At 36.7% G+C, this 19,065-nt stretch overlaps 1 protein-coding gene across 2 annotated transcripts in view; it reads left to right on the top strand.

The window, feature by feature from the left end:
- The window catches only part of SLC25A13 (solute carrier family 25 member 13), a 98,271-nt gene that overhangs the window by 71,037 nt on the left and 8,169 nt on the right, over nucleotides 1–19,065 (top strand). For both annotated transcript variants that reach the window (XM_041466700.1, XM_041466699.1), the window contains one exon: nucleotides 10,751–10,891. In XM_041466700.1, the coding sequence (XP_041322634.1) occupies nucleotides 10,751–10,891 (141 nt within the window). The remainder of the gene's footprint in view (nucleotides 1–10,750; nucleotides 10,892–19,065) is intronic.

Genomic DNA, 19,065 nt, shown 5'->3' with positions numbered 1-19,065 from the left:
AGCAGTTCATTGTAAACTAAGTATCTGTTTTAAGAGATAGGTGGTTTGAGATGTATTTTAAATGTGCTGTAAATGTTGGCTTGTCCTAAATTTATATTAACAGTGAGATGCTGCATGAAGCTATAGCAGTAGACGTGCAGTGGCAGAATGCCCTGAGTTTTCTTTTAACTGTAGTGCTCCACTTAAGGGCATAGTTTGGTGCCAGGTAGATAGGTTGCAACTTGTTTCTTCTGCAGGTGGTCTTTGGGTTCTTTTGTAATTTTAAACCCAATTCAGACAAGCAACAGAGACTCTCATTATCAGCAGTTCCTAGGTTTTTTGGGGTGAATTTTTCTGTCATGGTGTAAATTTATGTGTTAAATATGAGATGCCAAAGACATGCTTTTTCCTCTAACTTTCAGCATTGTATTGGTCCAACTTTTTGTCCCCGTTTAAGCCATTGTGAAACCTGTGACTTCATTGTGGAAGCAGCACGGGCAGTGTTGAATGCTCGAAAATTGTCAGTCTTGGATTTTTACCTCATTTCACAATGTAGTAATTGCTTATGTGGGAGGCAAGAAGACAGGAGGGCATGATGTGTTAAAGTCTAAAAAGGGGAAGACAACTAGGATGAATTTTCTAAGACTCCTGCCCTATCACCTTTCCACGTTCCACATGTAGTTCTCAGCTGGGATTGTGTTACAAACACAGATTTAAATTTTTCTTCTTCAGTGCTTCTGTTTCTTTGGAATGTATTTATTGCTTATGCAAGAGCTGAGTGCTGGGATGCATGCTAGTTTGCGATGTTCTAAATAGCAGCCGTGTGAATATGGTATAGTAATAATACCTGAGAAAGGGAGGACAAGCAGATACTTGGATAGTTTGGGTTGTTCAGTAACACAAAGGGCTTTGAAGGGGTCAGTATCACCTGAGTAGCTCCACTCTGCTGTTTGCCCAACCATTGCCAGGCGTTGACTTTTAAGTCTCCAAGGAGTTCACTTTGCATCATAATTACTGTGAATTAGTACACATGGCTGACTTTTGCACTTGTAACTAAAGCTGATTGTTTCATTGAACAAGTCTTTTTCTGTTTTGTAAACTGTTTTCTCTCCTAAAAAAAAAAAAGAAAGAAGAAAAGAAGAAAATAGATCTTTTATTTCATGACCTTGTGACACTTAATTCAGTTAACAGCCTGCTTCATAGCTTTTTATTACGTGAAGATGAAAGCGATAGGTTGGTTGAGATTTTTTTTTTTTTAGACCCCCAAGAGTACAATTAAAAGTATAACCTTTATACTTAAGGAAGGCTGTTATGTAAATTACCAACACAAGATTTCCATCTCCTTTGTTTATAAGAAATTTTCCTAATGACTATAGTATTTATTACCCGTAAAATGCATGTAGCTTTCAGATTTGCACAATGCCTGACAACCCACCATGAACTCTGATCTCTGCTGCGCATTTTGGACTCTCATCACTCATGAAAATCCTATATAGCCCTTATCATTATGAGCTAGTAAAAATCTTCAGTTTCAAGGCATGGTGTAATGATGCTGTAGAGCTAAGATCTGCTGAGCATCTAAATCAAAAAAGCTGACTTAACCTTATTGAATTAAAATGGACACAGATATGCTGGGTTTGATTTCTGCTAATGCTATAATTTACCTGCATAATTCCTTAATAAAAGGATGTGTAAGCTGTAAGTACAACTTGAAATATTTTTTTACAGTGGCAATAATATTGAAATTTCTGGAAGCTTTATTTCATGGTCTTTTACTTGATTTTATATTTTAAATAAAAAATAATTTTAAGTCATATCAAGTTTAGCTGCTTTTTAAAATCTGAATTCACTTACAGGCATCTGTTGAAAGTAACCTGATTTTTTTTTTATATAGCATTATATATTATTCTTATGTTTTTGAGTTATATTAACACATGGAAAACTCTCTTTGTAAAAGTGTCATAAATACTATATTGGGGTATTGAGACATTACCTTTAATTCTAACTTTTTAGGTGAGACAGTCATTTTGCTTAGTACCTTAAATAAAGCAGTTCAACATTTAATGAAGAAATTACGTTTGTGTAACTGGGAAGGAGATGCAAATATGCAAAACAAGGAGGGATATAAAACATAAAAGAATACTAAGAAAAACAGAAGAAGGATTATAGCATGACTAAAGGAATCGCTATATAATGTATGTTGCCTTGTCTGCATGTATTAATACAATGATATTGGTAAATAGGAGGTGTAATTTTTAGCAAGAAAAGAGAACTACATTTTGCTTTATTAACCTTTCCTTCTGCTCTCCCTTCTCCTTCTGAGCACACAGTCTTTTCCTTCCCAGCTGCTCAGTATGTGCTCACTATTAACCAGTTTAAATCATTTAGCACAGTACAATTACAGATCCCATACAGATCTGCTTTTGTTTAAATTGTCAAGGCAATTTTAGGCATATTTCGAGAGACTTTATAGGAATCATAATAAATTTAAAATGCATTGGACCTGCTTGGGCAGCCTCAACTCTGCTATGGAACATAAAAATTAGATACGGTTAATATCGAGTGCAAAATCCTGCCCAGAATTAATTTTTATAAAGGAATGTGATGTGAAATTCCATGTGAATTATGCCAAATAACAGATCCAGTGCAAATAGTTTTATTAAGCTACTTAAAACATTTATTTTATGTTTCAGAGAGTAATAAAGATAAGTCCACATCTGAGCTACATTTTCTTCGTGGCATTGCAGTGGAGACAGAGGGTGTATAAACTGCAATTCCCACATTTAGATCTCTTACTTTCAAAAATTCAGACATTTGGAAGTTGTGGACTAAAGGAGACTGAAGGTGCCATTCTTGCTTTCATTATTATGAAACCTAAATATGTTAACTTTCAACTATATTTGGCAAGGGAAGCTGAGCTATGGGTAAAATTAAACTGCACAGTATATATGCCGGGGGAAAAAAATACCTGCATGTATATCTGGGGGAAAAAAAAAACCCAAAAAAAAAAAAGAAGCAAACAATTGCTGTCACACAGAAAAGTTTTGGTTAGTTTATTGAGATAGATAAATGAAGATGGTCATCTTGATGATTGCTCTTATGACCTTTGACAGTAAAAGGCATATATATCTCTTGAATGCTTAGCAGATTTGTTCCCAGAGGTCTGGTCTCCCTGTGCTTGGGGGTCAGTTACTTTCAAGGAGAGTTCTACCTGCTTGTGTATATCCAATTTTCACATCTGCTTTAAGGAAAACTTCAGGATTTCCTAATATATGCTTTTTTCCCTTGATTAAATGTAAAGCTTTTTTTTTTTTTTTTTTTGTGCATAAAACTGTTGTTGTTCAAGAAATTATTTAGATTTAAATTCTGTTTAACATAATTAATATAATGTACCTGAATATTCTATAGTTAATTAGGTATTTTTAAAGTGTAGTACTGTTCTCTGAACCACTGTAATTGTATTTATTTTCAGCATGCTGAAAATCATTTAAACTAATTGTAAATTTCTGGTAAAAAATCCCCAGCTAGAACTGGATGTAAATTTTACTTCACATTTGCAAACTCAATGTATTTCAACACTGCTCTGTTTTAATTGTCTCTGATAAATGTTCATCTAATTTTAGATTTAAGCCTTATGATGAGGTTTGGGAAGGCAACATACAATAACATGATAGCCTTTTCCAAGAGGTTGTACCAAAGGCTGGGATAGTTACTGGTGTAAAGTTCCTGCTTCTCTTTGGCCTCACCCTATATTTCCTTGCAGGTTTGGATGTTTTTAAAACAACAGTTTGCTGAAATTTTTATCCAGTCATACCTACTTAAACTGGTCTTTCCCTAAATCAATAATGAATTTTGCAGAACTTGATTTAATTTCATTTTGAATTCTCCTTTTGCATTAATCTAATTTAAACTTTTTTTCACAAAAAGTATTTTTCCATAACAAATAAGAGATACTTTCCAATTTTGCTTTTCCTCTCTTATTTCTTTTCATTTCCTTTCCCCCTAAAAACAGAGAGACAGAAAATTTTTCAAACTTTTTTTTCAAACTGTAAAACAAGGAGGGATACCTAGGTTTAGGTTGATAGTTTTCTGATTCCAGAACCAAACAATTCTGAATGCTTAAAAAGTCCATTTTTTCCCAACAAATTTACTTAATATTAATTCAGCATGAATCTTATTCTTTTTTTCTCCTGTTATATTAGAAATAATGACTGCAAAGTTTTACATGAATGCACACTACAGTTTAAGACCTGGAGATTTGTTTTGACAATTATATTTTATTACATATCCCTTTTTCCTTTTATTATAGTAAAATATTATAGTGTTTACCAGTGAAGGTTCAAAAAAACCGCAAATCCAAAAAGAAAGACTCGAACTCAAATTAGGAATTAAAATCTAGCTTTCTGTGAGAAAAAGGAAGATATTTATGATGTCACAGTAATTTATGATGTGACCAAGAAATAATGGGTCACAGTTTTAATACAGCTACCATGCCTTAGGACTTGAAAGGTCTGTAAATCATTAAATGATTCTACAGCTAGTCAAAATAGACAAGTAGAGCAGACAGAGCCAAACATTAACAGATTTGACAGGTCTGTAAGTTAATTGCTTTTATAATGCCAATCAAGTAGGCTCCACTTTGATTTTTTGGCTAGGCTTCTGAGAAGTGAATTACCTATAACATGGAAAATATCCACAACTTTAATTTTTTTCCCATTGCAGACTTGGTCAGTGCTTATAAACAAACTGTACTCCTGTTTGTTTCTGTTTAGCCAGGTCATTAATATTCTATTGTGGGACATTCCTCACAACTTGTATCTGAGTCTTGGAAATCTGTTGCAGTAGCAGGAACATACTTCCGTTCAGACTAATTGCACTTCTGTTTATGAGCACTTTTATGTGAGGATTTGACAGAGCTTGCTTTACATTTTATGTACATTTAGACATTAACAAGATTGTGATTCTAGCAGTGTTCGCTGTTTGAGCTGCACAAAGCAAAACCTTAGCCGGACCAAGGGAAGGCTGTCCTCAGAAGACAAGAAAGGTTAGCTAGAGAGAAAAACAGAATTCTGCCTGAGCAGCATGAAAGCTGTTTCTGTGGTAGGCTGATCAGGGTAGTGAAAAGCAGATGATTGAGGGCTCAGGAAATCTTGTGATCTGAAGAAAAGGTATTTACTATATGAACTCCCATTGCTAAAGAGCATTATCAGAATGCTGTGTAGATAGGACCACAGATGAGAGAACACAAAATAGCATGAGATGGCTTGTCTGGAGTTTTGAGGGCTGGCTTTATGGAATGAAAAGATAGCACAGAACCAAGCTTTTGAGAACCCAGTTATGCTTTGCTCTTGACATACAGTACCATGAAATTAAGGTGGTCACCTTCAAGATCTGTAAGAAATTAAGGCGGTCACCTTTGAGACTGTAAGAAATTAAGGTGGTCACCTTTGATACTGTAAGAAAAACAGTAATTTTGGACTGCTGTCTGTTACTTGGGAGCTTTCTGGTAACAGGAGAGTCCATAGTGAAATCCCCTCTGCAGCAGTTTGGCATAATTCATCTAATGCTCTTGGGATTTACTTCCATACAAATACCAAGACTTTTAGAGGTAGTTTGAAGCACTGCAGTGGCACTCTGTAAATCTGGCTTCTAAGCCTTGTTCTGTTGTAGAGTTGGTATGTGGTTTTGTGGTAAATCATTGAACAGTTCTGTGCCTTAGTTGCCCTTTATTATACAATGAGGGTGGTGATTCTTCCATTCTTGAAATCATTGGTACATTTTTAATTTAATTTTTTTATGGCAATGAGCAATCTTTATTTAGTGTCTGTACTTTAGGAACCTTGACTTTAATTAGTATTTATGGATGCTATGAAATGTGCAGGAAAACAAGCTCATCTGGAAACTGACAAGGAGTAAGGGCTTGGGACAGAATAGGATATGCAGCAGGACTGAATATGATAAACAGTTGACTAAAAATCTTGGAATTTGAACTTGCTTGTCTTTTGTGGATTAAACAAGTAACCAAGACATTGTAGACAATTTCTTTTTGCAGAGGTTGATTTTTGGTAATTGTATAATATATTGCTTATGAATTTTTATGATTGCCATTATTTGCTCTAATTACTATCCCTGGGTGATATTGTTGAAAAACATTAACACTCTAATAGCAGTAGTAATCCTTTCTTCATCCATGAAACTGTAAAAGGGAATATGTGATAAATTGGATGGGATGCAGAAGAAAGATCTAGGCTGACCCTAAGAGCTGTTCATGAGAGCAGGAAAGGGGCTACAATTTGAAACAGGTGATAAGATTAATTAGAAGAGCAAGAACAATTGATGGTCAGTAGCACTGAAAGGAAAAGAATCTAGTACTTTCTTCTGGAATGGAAAACACAGAATTTCCTTCTTTAATTGCAAGCTGTATTCTCTTCAGAACACACACCAAAGCTTTCAAATGGAGATGTGAAAGCCTGAGGAGAGTTGTGTCTGGTGTGCTCATTTCTTAGTTAATCTCATAAGGGCACAAAAAGCAGTTATATTAAAAAGAACAGGAAATTCTTCTCTCACTGTAATGAGGGGGGTGAAAAACTGTTTATTTTCCATCAAGTTCATTGCAGAGTGATTTAAACATGAAGAAATAGAAAACATTTTGACTTCTCAAACTGACATACTGTTAAGTGCTTCTTACTAAACCAGTTTTTTTTTTTAATTACAGAGTGGGCTTCTCCATGGACAAAAAAAACCCAACCAATCCTCAACTATTTTTACTTTTTCCTTCTGTTCAGTAAAGTAGGAAAGTAGCAGGAGACATGATAGACAGTAGTGTATTACTGTGCAAGACTATACTGCCATCGAGAGGTGTTGGGTGATATCATACCAATTGCAGAGTTGAAGAATCGCAAAAATGGGAAAAAACCCAGCTTATTTTTAAAAATTCACATGTGTTTGGGTGCATAGCTAGCTGACTTTGTTAAAGCACATTTAAAGGCATGCACATTTCTAGTTATGCATGTATGAATTGTTCTTGGAGGACAGTGATATTTCCCTTTTATTTTCTTGCTCTAAATCAAACAAGACGATAAGTGCTTGTGATTAGGTCAAATGTTAAATTCTTTCAGAATAATATGGGCCCTTTGTGGGCCCTTTGAGATAATTATCTATGCAGTACCGCTGGTTATCTATGCCTATAAATAAATCAAAATTGTAGTTTTTACTTTAATCACATTATAATAACTAAAAAGTAATAGATTTACTTATACAGTCAGGTCATTTGTTTTAAAAATGATTGGAAGATGTGATAAGGAATTCAGAGCTGAGGGTATTCAAGTTTGTAACTTCATTACAGAAAAATTTGTGTTACTGGGAAATACCATCTGTATTAAACATTTGATGTATTTGATTTTTCTGACACTTAGTGGAGAAATCATTAAGCTTGAGGAACCTAAGCTTAAATGGTGTTTATTCAGGACAAAGGAAAAAAAGACTTTTCAAATTCTTTCCTTTGAGAGCGTATTTTAAAATCTTATAATTAAATAAATACATTTTTGGCTGCAAAGGCTAGCAGTTCATACCAGTACCTTGAAAAGACTGGAAAAAAAAAAAAACAGATTGATAAGATTTCTTTCATTGCATTCACTATGCAAAAATTGAGAAAGAAGACAGAAGCCATGCTATTGTGATTCAAGCTACTGATTTGGAGATGAGGATATCTGGAGACTCTTACAAGTTGTGAATGTTTGAGCAGGGAGGAAATGCACACACTGGTCATACAATTAAACTGTCTGCCTCAAAACCCCTTCTTGTAAAACTGGATTCATTGTGCTTCCCTCACAGAAGCACTGGGAGGAAATAAATTAATATTTATGAGACACTTGCATTACTGTGATGATGAATAACACAATAGGAGTTACCAGTACTAGATAAGCAAGAAATCATTTCATTAGATAGTACAGTAGCCATCTCCGGTTTGCTTCCCCCCCATTTTGAGAGCAAGGAGCTGCAGTTACCAGCACAGATGCTCAAATAACAGAATGATCAAAGCTCCCCACCGAGCAGCTGTACTTGTTACCACTGGAACTGCCTCTGCACAGGCTGATAAACCAGCCTTCCTCTGCATCACGAGGCAGGCAGGTGGTAGAAACCCTCCTACTGAGACCTCTGTCAGGTATTGTCTGGCTCATTGCTTTCAGTTACTCACCGTTTGATTTTTGGAGTATATCTTAGATGAAATTCAGAGCATGGCAGAGGTTGTTCAGGGAGTTCTGGGATAGTATCTGGACAGTCTGGAAACACTTCACTGGAAATGACCAGTCTCTCTTCAAACCTGCTGTGTGGGCAGCAGAATTGATAGTCCTTTTAATACTGTGTGGTGCATGCAGGTCTCTGTTTTTAAGACTTTGAATGTAGCGGGCTTGGTTGTGTGAAGTGGGTAAATAATAGCATCCGTGTTTTTAAATAGCAAGCTGAAGCAGAGGAAGTCCTATGGGATTTAGCCAGAGCAGCAAATGTCTAATGCTGGAAGTGTCTACACGGCCAGGCTGGACATGCAGACATAGGCATTTATATGTGCTAGCACCAGTACTTCCCATCTGTTTGTGTTGAAATTATACTGTATTGAAATAATTTGCCTTTATTCTCCTTTAATATCAGAGATATCTTTTTACTTCCTTTCTTTATAATGGCATTCACTTATAAACAGTTTTATAGATTTTTAAATTGTTCCATGTTTTGGTGCACTAATAGTAATAATAATACTAATTTTGTACTAATACTTAATTTTGTTGTAATATTTTAAAATTTAATATGGTTTTCCTGTAGTGAAAATTAAAGGAACATTTCTCATGGTGTCATGGCACAATGAACTGCAGGAATATCATACTGAGGGAATGTAGTTTAATTCTGCTAGTAGATCAATTGATACGAGTTTTTAAATAATGTGTTTTAGAGAATGGCTCTTGTATAAGAAACTTGCAAATGAACATTATCACCTGAAATTCAGATTTTATCATTTTTAAGAAGAATATATATATGTGTTGATATGGGGGAATGCCTAATAATTGTAATATCTAAACCAAAAATTTATTATATAGGAATATGCAATTCATCAAAGAACCTTTCCAGGATTCTTTTTTATTTATTTTGAGACTCAGCAAGATGAGTAGACAAGTCAAAGAAAGATTTCTTTTGTTTTGAATGCTTACTTGTTTAACATGTTCCAGTTTAAGTGCAAAACTTAAAGCAGCATATGTGCTAAATAATTTATCAGTCTAATTTTTTATGGCAAGAATAGCAGTTTTATATATACCAGGATTCTGGTTTGGTAAAAGCAGTTAAATTAAATTATGCCAATTTGAAAGTCAAAACCAGTTGAGTTACACAAGGGTATGCTTTTCCTGGTCAAAATAGGAAACACTTGGGATATTTTGGGGGTTATGTAAAGACTTTAATTTGTAACCACATTGTATATGCTCACTCCAAGTGGTAGACAAGAATAGTTGTTCGTGTGATTTGCCATTTCTTCAGCACATTATTTGAACCATATTACTGTGCATATTTTTTTATTTTGAATGATAGTTAATCTGAGCTACAATTCTTTTAACACTGGGATAATTTTAAAACTATGTGCACGTGGTGTTTGCATACTAGACATCACTACATGCAAATGCTTTTAAATGGTTATTTTATTTTAGTCATTACCTCCTAGAACAAAATAGTTGTTTTGTTGTAGGGAGGGTGAGGGTTGCCCTTTGCATAATTTGTGTGATTTGAGAACGTAGAGAAGAGCATAGCTGTCATGCCACGGAATTACATACTTAACAGAAGTTAGAATGACATTCTGTTGAATTTGAGCCAGAAGGAGTTTGAATGAATATTTTTTTAATACACTTAGGTAACCTTCACATTACCTTTTTTTCTGGTTGCAGTTTTTTAGCTCAGGATCTGTCAGTGTAGCTGAAAGGTTATGCCCTAAGTTACATATGATGAATGAGATGAACTTTACAAGAACCAGAGGGAATCCAAAATGCTTGCCACTGTTGTGTTTTAAAGCAGACTTTCAGAATCGATTGAATGATGTCTTCCCAATGAATGGAAACTGACACATTGAAAACATTTAGTGGTTCTTGATTAATAGAATCCTTCAGTCTCTAGACCTTCTTTTCTTTAATGCCTGGTACCTAAATAATGATGTAGAGCTCAGACTCTTGAATCAAACAGCATTTAAAGGCACTGAAACTGGTAGTTCAGAGGGTTTTGTTTCTTTTTTTCTTAAGCACAATAAACTTGCAATTCTGTTCATTGGAATCCATGTGTTCTTTGTTATATGAACTCATGTGAAAGTTGAAAAAAGTTTCTGCCAGGTTTCTACTCTTCAACAGTATGTTTTCACTTTCTACTGCACATCACAGCTGCTTTACTAGTTACTAATTTTTCCTTTTACTTCATTACTTGTGTTATAGTGTTCTTGGTTTGTCAGTATTGCATAACTTTGTGTTGGTGAACCTGTTCCTGCAAAAAGAATTGAGCTAGTGTCTGTCTGATGTACTGCAGTGTCCTGCAGTGGCTGACCTGCTTCCTGTCTCGTTTTCCTGACAGCTCATCTTGTGGGGGATTAGGTTTGTTCCCTTGTGACGTGCACTAATACTAAAACTCTTGACTGCTAATAGCTTAACTGAGTGCAGCAAAAATGAAAATGTCTTATCTTGAGTGTAACAGGATGCACACTGCAAATAATGTAGCAGGTTAATATATTGATTTCTGCTTTTAATTTCAGGCTGGAGGTTCTCAAGTAATCTTTACCAATCCATTGGAAATTGTCAAGATTCGATTGCAGGTGGCTGGAGAAATTACTACTGGTCCACGAGTTAGTGCCCTCAGTGTACTAAGGGACTTAGGTTTCTTTGGTCTCTACAAGGTATGTTTTTTTAAAATGTTAAAAATAAGCCTATTATAAATTTTCAAATCAACATGTAATTTCATTGTTCTCACAAACTTTCAAAGGTGAGCACAATTTTACTTTCTAAAAGAAAAAATATTATGTGATATTATATCTGCATTTTTTTATTTTTGATTAAGGGAAGAAACTGCTTCATCTTTTTGAGCATATGGTTTTTGTAAATCTTAGTGAGATTTCTTTTCTCACTTCAGCAGGTTTAAGGCTCATTGAATATTATTTTGTGATTCCTGATATTCTGCCTGCTGTAAAAATAAGCTTATTTTCATCTGTTACATGGTATAGAGCTTACAGTTTTGGAACTTGCTTTTGCTCTTCTGTGGTTGATTCAGCAACTTTCCCAGATGTCATCGTTCATTTGGTGATGGGAATTAATTGCAGCACAATAATAGTGAAGAAATACAGACAGTGGGAGCCCAGCATAAAAATAAACTCCTAAAGCAAGCTTCCCCTTGCTTCTTTAGAAGAATATTTTCCCAAATGATACCACAAAAAGCTGCTTTGTGAGCATGTGCTACAGACTCTACAGTTTTGCTTGTTATATTACTGTTCTCACATAGGTACATAAATATGTAGAAGTCGTTAAGTTTAATGTTGGCAGCAGGAATGAAAACATCTTCTGAATGTTGAATCTAATAGGATATATGCTACAAATAATTTAAAGGATTAACATACTTTTAGGATGTCTTCTACTTTTAGATGGAGGAGATTAGATATGGGGGAATATGAAAGGTCTTAAAGTACCTTGAGGGAGCCACTACACTCAAGTATTGAAACAAATGTTGTAATGGATGCCATATACTGCAGAGCACCGTGTGGTGTTACTTAAGACGCTCTGCAGCCTACAGCTCTGGAGAAAGCTTGCAACCTTCCAGTTTGTCCCAGGATTTCCAGTGAAGCTGGCAGTATTCCTGTTTCTTATTTACAGCAGTCCAGCCATATATTGAAGATGCTTCCAAAGACACCAAATGAGCCCCATCCCCCTCCTCCCCAGTATTTAAATTCCATCTGCTTTTTTAAGCATCCAGTCTTTTTAAATTGTTCTGTTAACATTACAAGGAGGGAGCCTGCCCATGAGAACGTGTCTGTGTGTTTTGGCCTGGAGAGAAGTTGCAGGTCGGAATGGGATTTAATGGGGAGTTGTTTTTCCCTTTAAATTGACTTGCTAATTTTTTAGGTGTTTTACTGAAGCTGAGGCTATTGTGTAAACTCCTAGTAAATGGCATTACTGTGTTGTTCAGATTAACATTTACAACTGAAAACCGGGATTTTGTAAAGAGTCTGCTTCCCTGAGGCTGTACAGGAATGGAGGTCAGCTACTGACTTTTACTTGGACTAGCAAAAAGAAAACACAAGATGAAACCAGTGATGAACTAATTTACTAAAGTAGCAATTTTTGAATTTTTTCTCCCTGAATACCTTCTCCTGGTGGTTGAGCAGAATTTGCTATTTTTACCATTTTTAATGGCATTAATGTCTTGGGTTGTATCATGAATTGTTTCTATCCTCTAGAGTAAATACTGGTGGACATTAGTCAGGACTACACATGAACAGCTAGTTACAGCACTATGGTGCGTTGAAACAGACAATTATTTAATCACAAGACACAGTTTCAGTGCTTCATTTATTGAGTCCATTTACCTCCACAAAAAAAAAAAAATGCCACAGAAGGGTTTGGATTTGTTTTTACTCAGCTGTTGTCTCTGTTTCTGTCTCAACCCCTCCACCCCACTTCCTGTGTTCATGTCCTTTTGTATGTCGTTAGGATTCATTGCCTACAGAAACTTGAGTGATTCGACAAAACTAGAGAATTTAGCCTGGCAATGACAGGCACCCACTGAACACTGACCATGTCACAAAGCTGGTGTCCAGGGGCACCCTTAGTCACAGCTAGGTCTGTAATTGGGCAGCTTTGTGCTGTTTTCTACCAAACATTTGGGACTGTAGCCAAAAGAAAATGGCAATCCTATCTGCCCCCTTTCCTGTGTGCCAGTCAGAGCATTAGTGCACCCACATAATGATCTGGAACAAGAAGCTCATTAAAACCTTCTTCTCCTTAGGGCTTAGTTTGTTTTGAACCCAGACCAGCTCACTCTGTAGCTTCTCAGGATGGCTGTACCCAGTGAAGGGAAGAATGGCTGTGGCATGGGGAGCCAGTCTGTCTCAGAATAGTTTTAAACTGCCTCGAGGTGCTTGTGTAACTGTAGTGTTGGAGGCAAAAGCAGCCCTCTCCTGAATGCTTGTGCTGGAGTTGGCAGTGTTTGTGAGGCCAGGCAGATACTAAGAACTCATTGCATCAGTCATCAGCCCCAGTAAATGTTAGAGACATCAATGAGTTTAAAATTAATTTCAGATGAGACTAGATATGGTAGGTGCTGCCTTCTTTGGTGGTGCTTCTAAATTAATTTAGTAAGTGTAATGACCAAGGGGACATCAAATAATAATGAATCTTCTGCTAATGAGAACCGAAATATCTTGGTATGTTTGGAATGTTCATACTCTTAACAAGTCAGATTAGCTTTAAACTATGAAACAGGAATGAGGATTTTATGACTATCTCAGTACTTCTCATGTTGTTCACTCTAACAACTCTTTCATTTGCATCTGAAGTTTTTGCTTTAGCTTTGTCTTTCCTGTCTCAAGACACAAGACCTGTATCTCAAGCCCTTAATGTATCTACTTTAGTAGACCTAGTTATGACTCCATAGATACTGCCGTGGAAGAACAAGAATTGATAGTTATTCTAGAAAATAATTTTATTTGGGAATCTTGAAGTTCCTTCAAGTAAGTAGGCTTAATGAGCCTTCATGTAAGTATTCCAGCTGTTTAAACATTTGTCTGTCTTAGCTATGACTTTAACTGATTGACTTTCTTCTGCAAGTGCTGAAAGCAGAATTTTAGACTTTTAATTTCAGGAATTTTAATTTTAAATAAATGAATGTCTTTTTTGGTTTTAAGTTCTATTTACCACATGGCAAGGATTGCAGTGAAAATTCTCCTTTCCTAGTTCAGAGAAAAGTCATCCCTGAAAGCTGTTCTTACCACTGTAGATCCATCTGGCATGTTCTGCTTAGTTTCCATGAGTCGTTTATGCTCAAATTCAGGTGAAAATCTGTAAGAGTCCCATATAGTAGTCAGCAAGGAAGAATGTATTAATTATAAGTGCAGCCAGAAGATGTGAAGAGTTAGTCTTAGCTTCATGAGGCAAATTCCTGCATGTCTTAACAAGACGTACTGCTTGTTATTTGAATTTATATATTTTGTATTATTTTCTACCTATGAAGCACTTCCTGTGGATTTTAAAATAAAATGCCCACACCCCCCTGATATAGTTAATTTCAGTGCTCCTGTCTTGCACTAACAGAGAAAACCAAGGCACAGACAGATAAATCTTATGTCTCATGTCAACAAATTAACAAAGGAAATGTAAACTCTTTTTGCATCCAGCTGAGTGAATCTTGTATTGATTATGATCATAATTATCCCTGCATTCTAATCCAAATGCATATCCTTTGAGGATGACTGAGAAGAAGCTGATTGCATAGTTTTGGTGCCCCCCTGTATAACTGAGAGTAATATTCTCTGGGTCATTCACTGGCATGTTAATGTGCCACTTCGCTGTGCTACCGACAGGAACAGTTCACAGTAGTACTGTGCTGAGATCTCTGCTCTGTGCTTTCTCTACTTGCAGACTTGATGTTAGAATAATTTTTGTTGAGAGCCAGTCCTGGAGGTCACCTGGGCAACATGGCCAGGTATTTGACCACCCTCACAGTTTAAAAGCAAACATAGAAAAGAAAAAATACTACGCCTCTTTTCTTATAACTAATTGAAGTGGCCATGTTCAAGCTTCTGATCCTTCTGCTGTGCACGTCCAAGAGTAGTTTTCTTTCCCTGCACTCTTCTTTAAGTGAGCAATAAGGTCTCTCCCTGGCCTACTCTTCTTGGAGTTGAGCACACTGAGCTCCTCCAGACTTTTTCTCCAAAGATGCTTTCAGCCTGTATCTCTCCATCCTATGAAGTTATCTCTGAACAGCAGCCTCTCACTACAGCACACTATTTCCCCAGTTCAGCATCATCTGATGAGATTGCAGCTCATGTTCCACTGGTTTAGCTATGGGACATGATGATAGACCATTTCAAAAGCCAGGCTTTTAGTCAAGGTGTAGAACATCCACTGCTGTCCCCTTATCCATAGGTTTGGCAAACTGGTTGGTCAGCTGTGATTTGGTAATCCAAATTAGTTGTTCGCAATATCTCCTTTGCTCTTCATATGCTTGGAAATGGCTTCCAGGGACATTTGCATCATAAACTTCCCAGGAACAGAGGTGTGCTCAGACATCTTGTAGTTTCCCAGATCTTCCTTCTTACTCTTCAAGATGGGGGTGATGTTTGTTCTACTTACCAGAACCCCCTTGTCTGACTTGACCTTTTGAAGGTAGTAGCAACCTCACAAAGTCATCAGCCAGCTGTCTCAGCACCACTGGAGGTTTCTGTTCTGGTCTCAGGATTGTGTATGTGCTCCAAGTGCCTTGTATGCAGGTAATGCAGAATTTTCTGGTAAACTTGTGGAGCTGAGGGGCCTGGGGACAGATTTTACTGGTAAAAAGCAAGACAAAGGTAATTTCCCTGCTTTTTCCATGTACTTTCTCACTAGGTTTCCTGCCCCCATTGTGCAACAGCCTCACAATTTATTTAGTTGCCTTTTGCTGCTGATGTGCTTACAGAAACCTTTTTCACTCCCCCTTCACATCCCTTACTAGATCGATCTCCAGCTGATCCTTAGCTTTTCTGTCTCAATTGCTGCATACCCAAGCAGTGGTTCTGTATATCCTGGGTAGCCCATACCCACCTCTGCTTCCCTTTCTCTTCCTTCCTCACCAAAGAACAGTAGGTCTGGGATCATAATAAGTGTGACAATTTACAGCCAGTGCTTCCTCCTAGACTCCCTGTGCCTTCACTAGGTGGTCAGATATTAGCCATTCTGTAATGATATGCAGCTTAGAAATAAAATGCATGTTAATTCCAGCAATAAAAAGATTTGACACAGCTTGTTAAGCTGATGGCTGGGTTGAACCCCTGTAGTTCCTTAAAGCTAGAAAGCAAATATTTTTTTTTCTGTCTTTGTCTAAAATTCTGAACTACTTGTGTAAATAAGTACTTTAAAACACTGTACTTCTCAAAATCCAGATGCTGCTTTGGGGAGGCACATAACAGCACTTTTGCAGAGGGAATTTATTTCCTCTATTTGTGTTCTTTCTCCCAGTAATCTTTACTGTGAAAGCACCAGGGTATTGAAGCTTGTGACTAGTAAATTCCTTACCTATAGATACTCTGTAGGTGACAACTATTCTTAAAAATATAGACAACATATCGCAGTCAGGGAAAATATCACTTAAACTAATGCAAAATGTCATTTTTGTTGGCAGAAATGGGAAAGGATACTTCTCTGGTTTTCAGTATTTTTAATAGATTTTATTTAATTCCTAATCACAAATGAATACTGAAGTAATCATCCATGATTAGATAATACATTTTCTGTCTTCTGCCTTACAACTTAATATGAATAAAGTCCCGTTAAAGTCAGTTGAATTTATATTCTGTTGGGTTTGAAAGGCATCTTTAAAGTGTCCCTGTAAATAAACACTGTAATATACCTACTTATTTTGTACATCACAAGAATTCATATCCATATAATATCTGTAATAAAATGTTTAATAAAATATTACTCCTCTTATACATCATCATTCTGAATAGCGCTTTACAGCGTAACAGACAGTGCCATTTTAATTTTGCACAACAAAGTTATTCTGTATCCCAGGAAGAAAGTAAATAATAGAGTGGTAAATGAGTCTTCAAGGAAAGGGTATGTTGGTTGTGGTAATGTTTATTTTTATAATTGCTACAAGGTATTTAGCTCAAATTTGTGTTTTTGCTGATACTGCCAACACAGTTTTCATTTCCAAAACTAGTCAGAAAATCTTCCAAAAGTCTCCTTTTCCCTCTCCTTTCCCTTCCCCCCAAATGCTTCATAAACAAGCTTCTGGTGTGTTGACCTGGAAAGTGTAATCTCAAGTGACAGGATGTGTACCAAGCTCTCACCTGGTTCCTTTGATAACAGCTGAGGTATTTCACGTTCTGAAGCTGAGGGTTTACAGCAGGATGATAAACATATGAAAGACTGTAGTAAAAGTTTTGAGTTACATTTTGCATCCACCATGCCTATTTGTGACTGTTCTCATATGTAAGAACCTGCTTTTCAGAAATTTCCTTTTAAATTAACCAAAAAAATGCCCTTCCAACTAAAACAGCTATATTTTCTTCCTGCAAACTGAATTCAAATTGCTGGTAGAGCATTTGAAATTGGCATTTTATTCCCCTAACATGATGTTCTAAATGAGTTTCATAGTTTAGTATATGTGAATAAAAACCTATAGTAGCTTTTAAGGCAATGCCATTTTACAGTGGAAAAAAAAATGCAGCCCTTGAAAGCAAATACCAGTAATATTTGACTACTGTTAAAAAACCTGTTAGATGCTGTTAGGGCTCCGATTCCAAAGGGTTAAATCTGTAGTAAAACCCAAGAAGAATGCAAAATGATCAAGAAATGACATGCTGCCTATTGTTTGTAGCTATAGGATCAAAATAACAATTATACATGCCAAATAAATTCTAAACCTGTAAAAGAGAAAAAGAGGGGGTGGCTGTAAGTACAGGTGCCAGAAGCATTAAATAACTCTCGCAGACAAGGTGCACCACTGTTGTCTTGAATGCTGCTAGGTTCCCCCAGTCTGGCATTTTTCCCCTGCACTAGACAATGTGCATTCACTGCAGGAGACTAGGCTAAGCCTGCGTCTCCCAGACCTGCCGGCTCCTTCTGCCCAACCCGACACAGAGGTGCCTTTGTCGGTATAATTACCCTCCCCTTGTAGTAGAAATAGTTTGTTTAGAGCCTTATTTGCAGGTAGAGCTGGTATAAGCAGGAATTAGCATGCTAAAGAACCTGCCCCAGCACTGACTTGGGTTTATTTATCCAAATCTTTGACAATCAGGGTTTTTTTTCCTCCGTTGGTTTATTCAGTGAGATAGTATCCGAGATTAAGAGCTTTAAGGTTATTAAAGAGATTGAAGATGGGAGCCAACTGGCTGTTGTGCGAGGAAGGCGCATGTCCTGGTGTGTAGGATCTCCCAACAATTTCATGCCTGGCAGGTCTGCACCTTGGCTGCCAGAATAAACTCGGGTGGATGCTCCTTAGTGCTTTCTGGGGATTGATTAAAATTCCCTTTGGCTTTCAGCACGTTGTCCACATCAAAAAGGTGCGAGAAGTAAAATAAATGTTTCTTTTGCTTTTCAAGATACTGTGGCCAATCTCCCTAAGCCTTCCTAATTGGCCTAGGCTGGTTGCGGATGATTAACTTGAAGTTAAATGGGGCCTGCTTTTAAACATGCTTTCCCAGACTTTAAACGGAATGATGGGGGGAAACTTTAGACTGTTGCAGTGCTGGACCAGAGCCAAGCCTGGTTATTACTAAAGTGGATCCAAGTTTTGATCCAGGTTTTGTTTACACTGAGCCAGCTAAGTTGATGGACATCCTTCCCTCTCTGCATACCTGACTGTATATTATTAGTGATATTAACAATATGCCACTTCTGCCCCATGAAAAAGAGCCTTTTAATAAAGGGGGAGGAATATTAGCAACTTAGGTTGAACTGTGAGTTGCTTACATTTGGACTTTATTGATTTGTGTAAGTTATTTTAACTATATCAGAATATTTCAGGGTATGCAAAAAATGCAGAGGGAAAAAAATGTGTGCAGTGTTTAATGAAATTGTAAAGAAAATAAAAGTAATGTGCCCTGAGGGCAAAGGCAGTGAGGAGATTTGCTCTGAGATTTGCTCTGGAGATTTGCTCTGAGGAGATTTGCTCTGAGGAAATGCACGTTCTAAAAATAAATCTTTGAAAAAACCATGTCAGCCTGTGAATGTTTCAGTAGTGAGTCTCATAATTTTTTCTATGAAGTAAGTACAGTACAGACATTTGATCCTTAAAATGTTGGGATTTTTCATGCAGAAGTGGTAAAACCCTAGTCTTGTCTATGTGGAGATTAAAGGTAAATCATTAAACAGGCTTCTG

This window comes from Pyrgilauda ruficollis, unplaced genomic scaffold, assembly GCF_017590135.1.
Source record: "Pyrgilauda ruficollis isolate IOZ18807 unplaced genomic scaffold, ASM1759013v1 scaffold2, whole genome shotgun sequence".
Taxonomy (NCBI): domain Eukaryota; kingdom Metazoa; phylum Chordata; class Aves; order Passeriformes; family Passeridae; genus Pyrgilauda; species Pyrgilauda ruficollis.
Note: the sequence above shows the minus strand (reverse complement) of the source record. Positions and strands in the feature narration are given on the sequence as shown.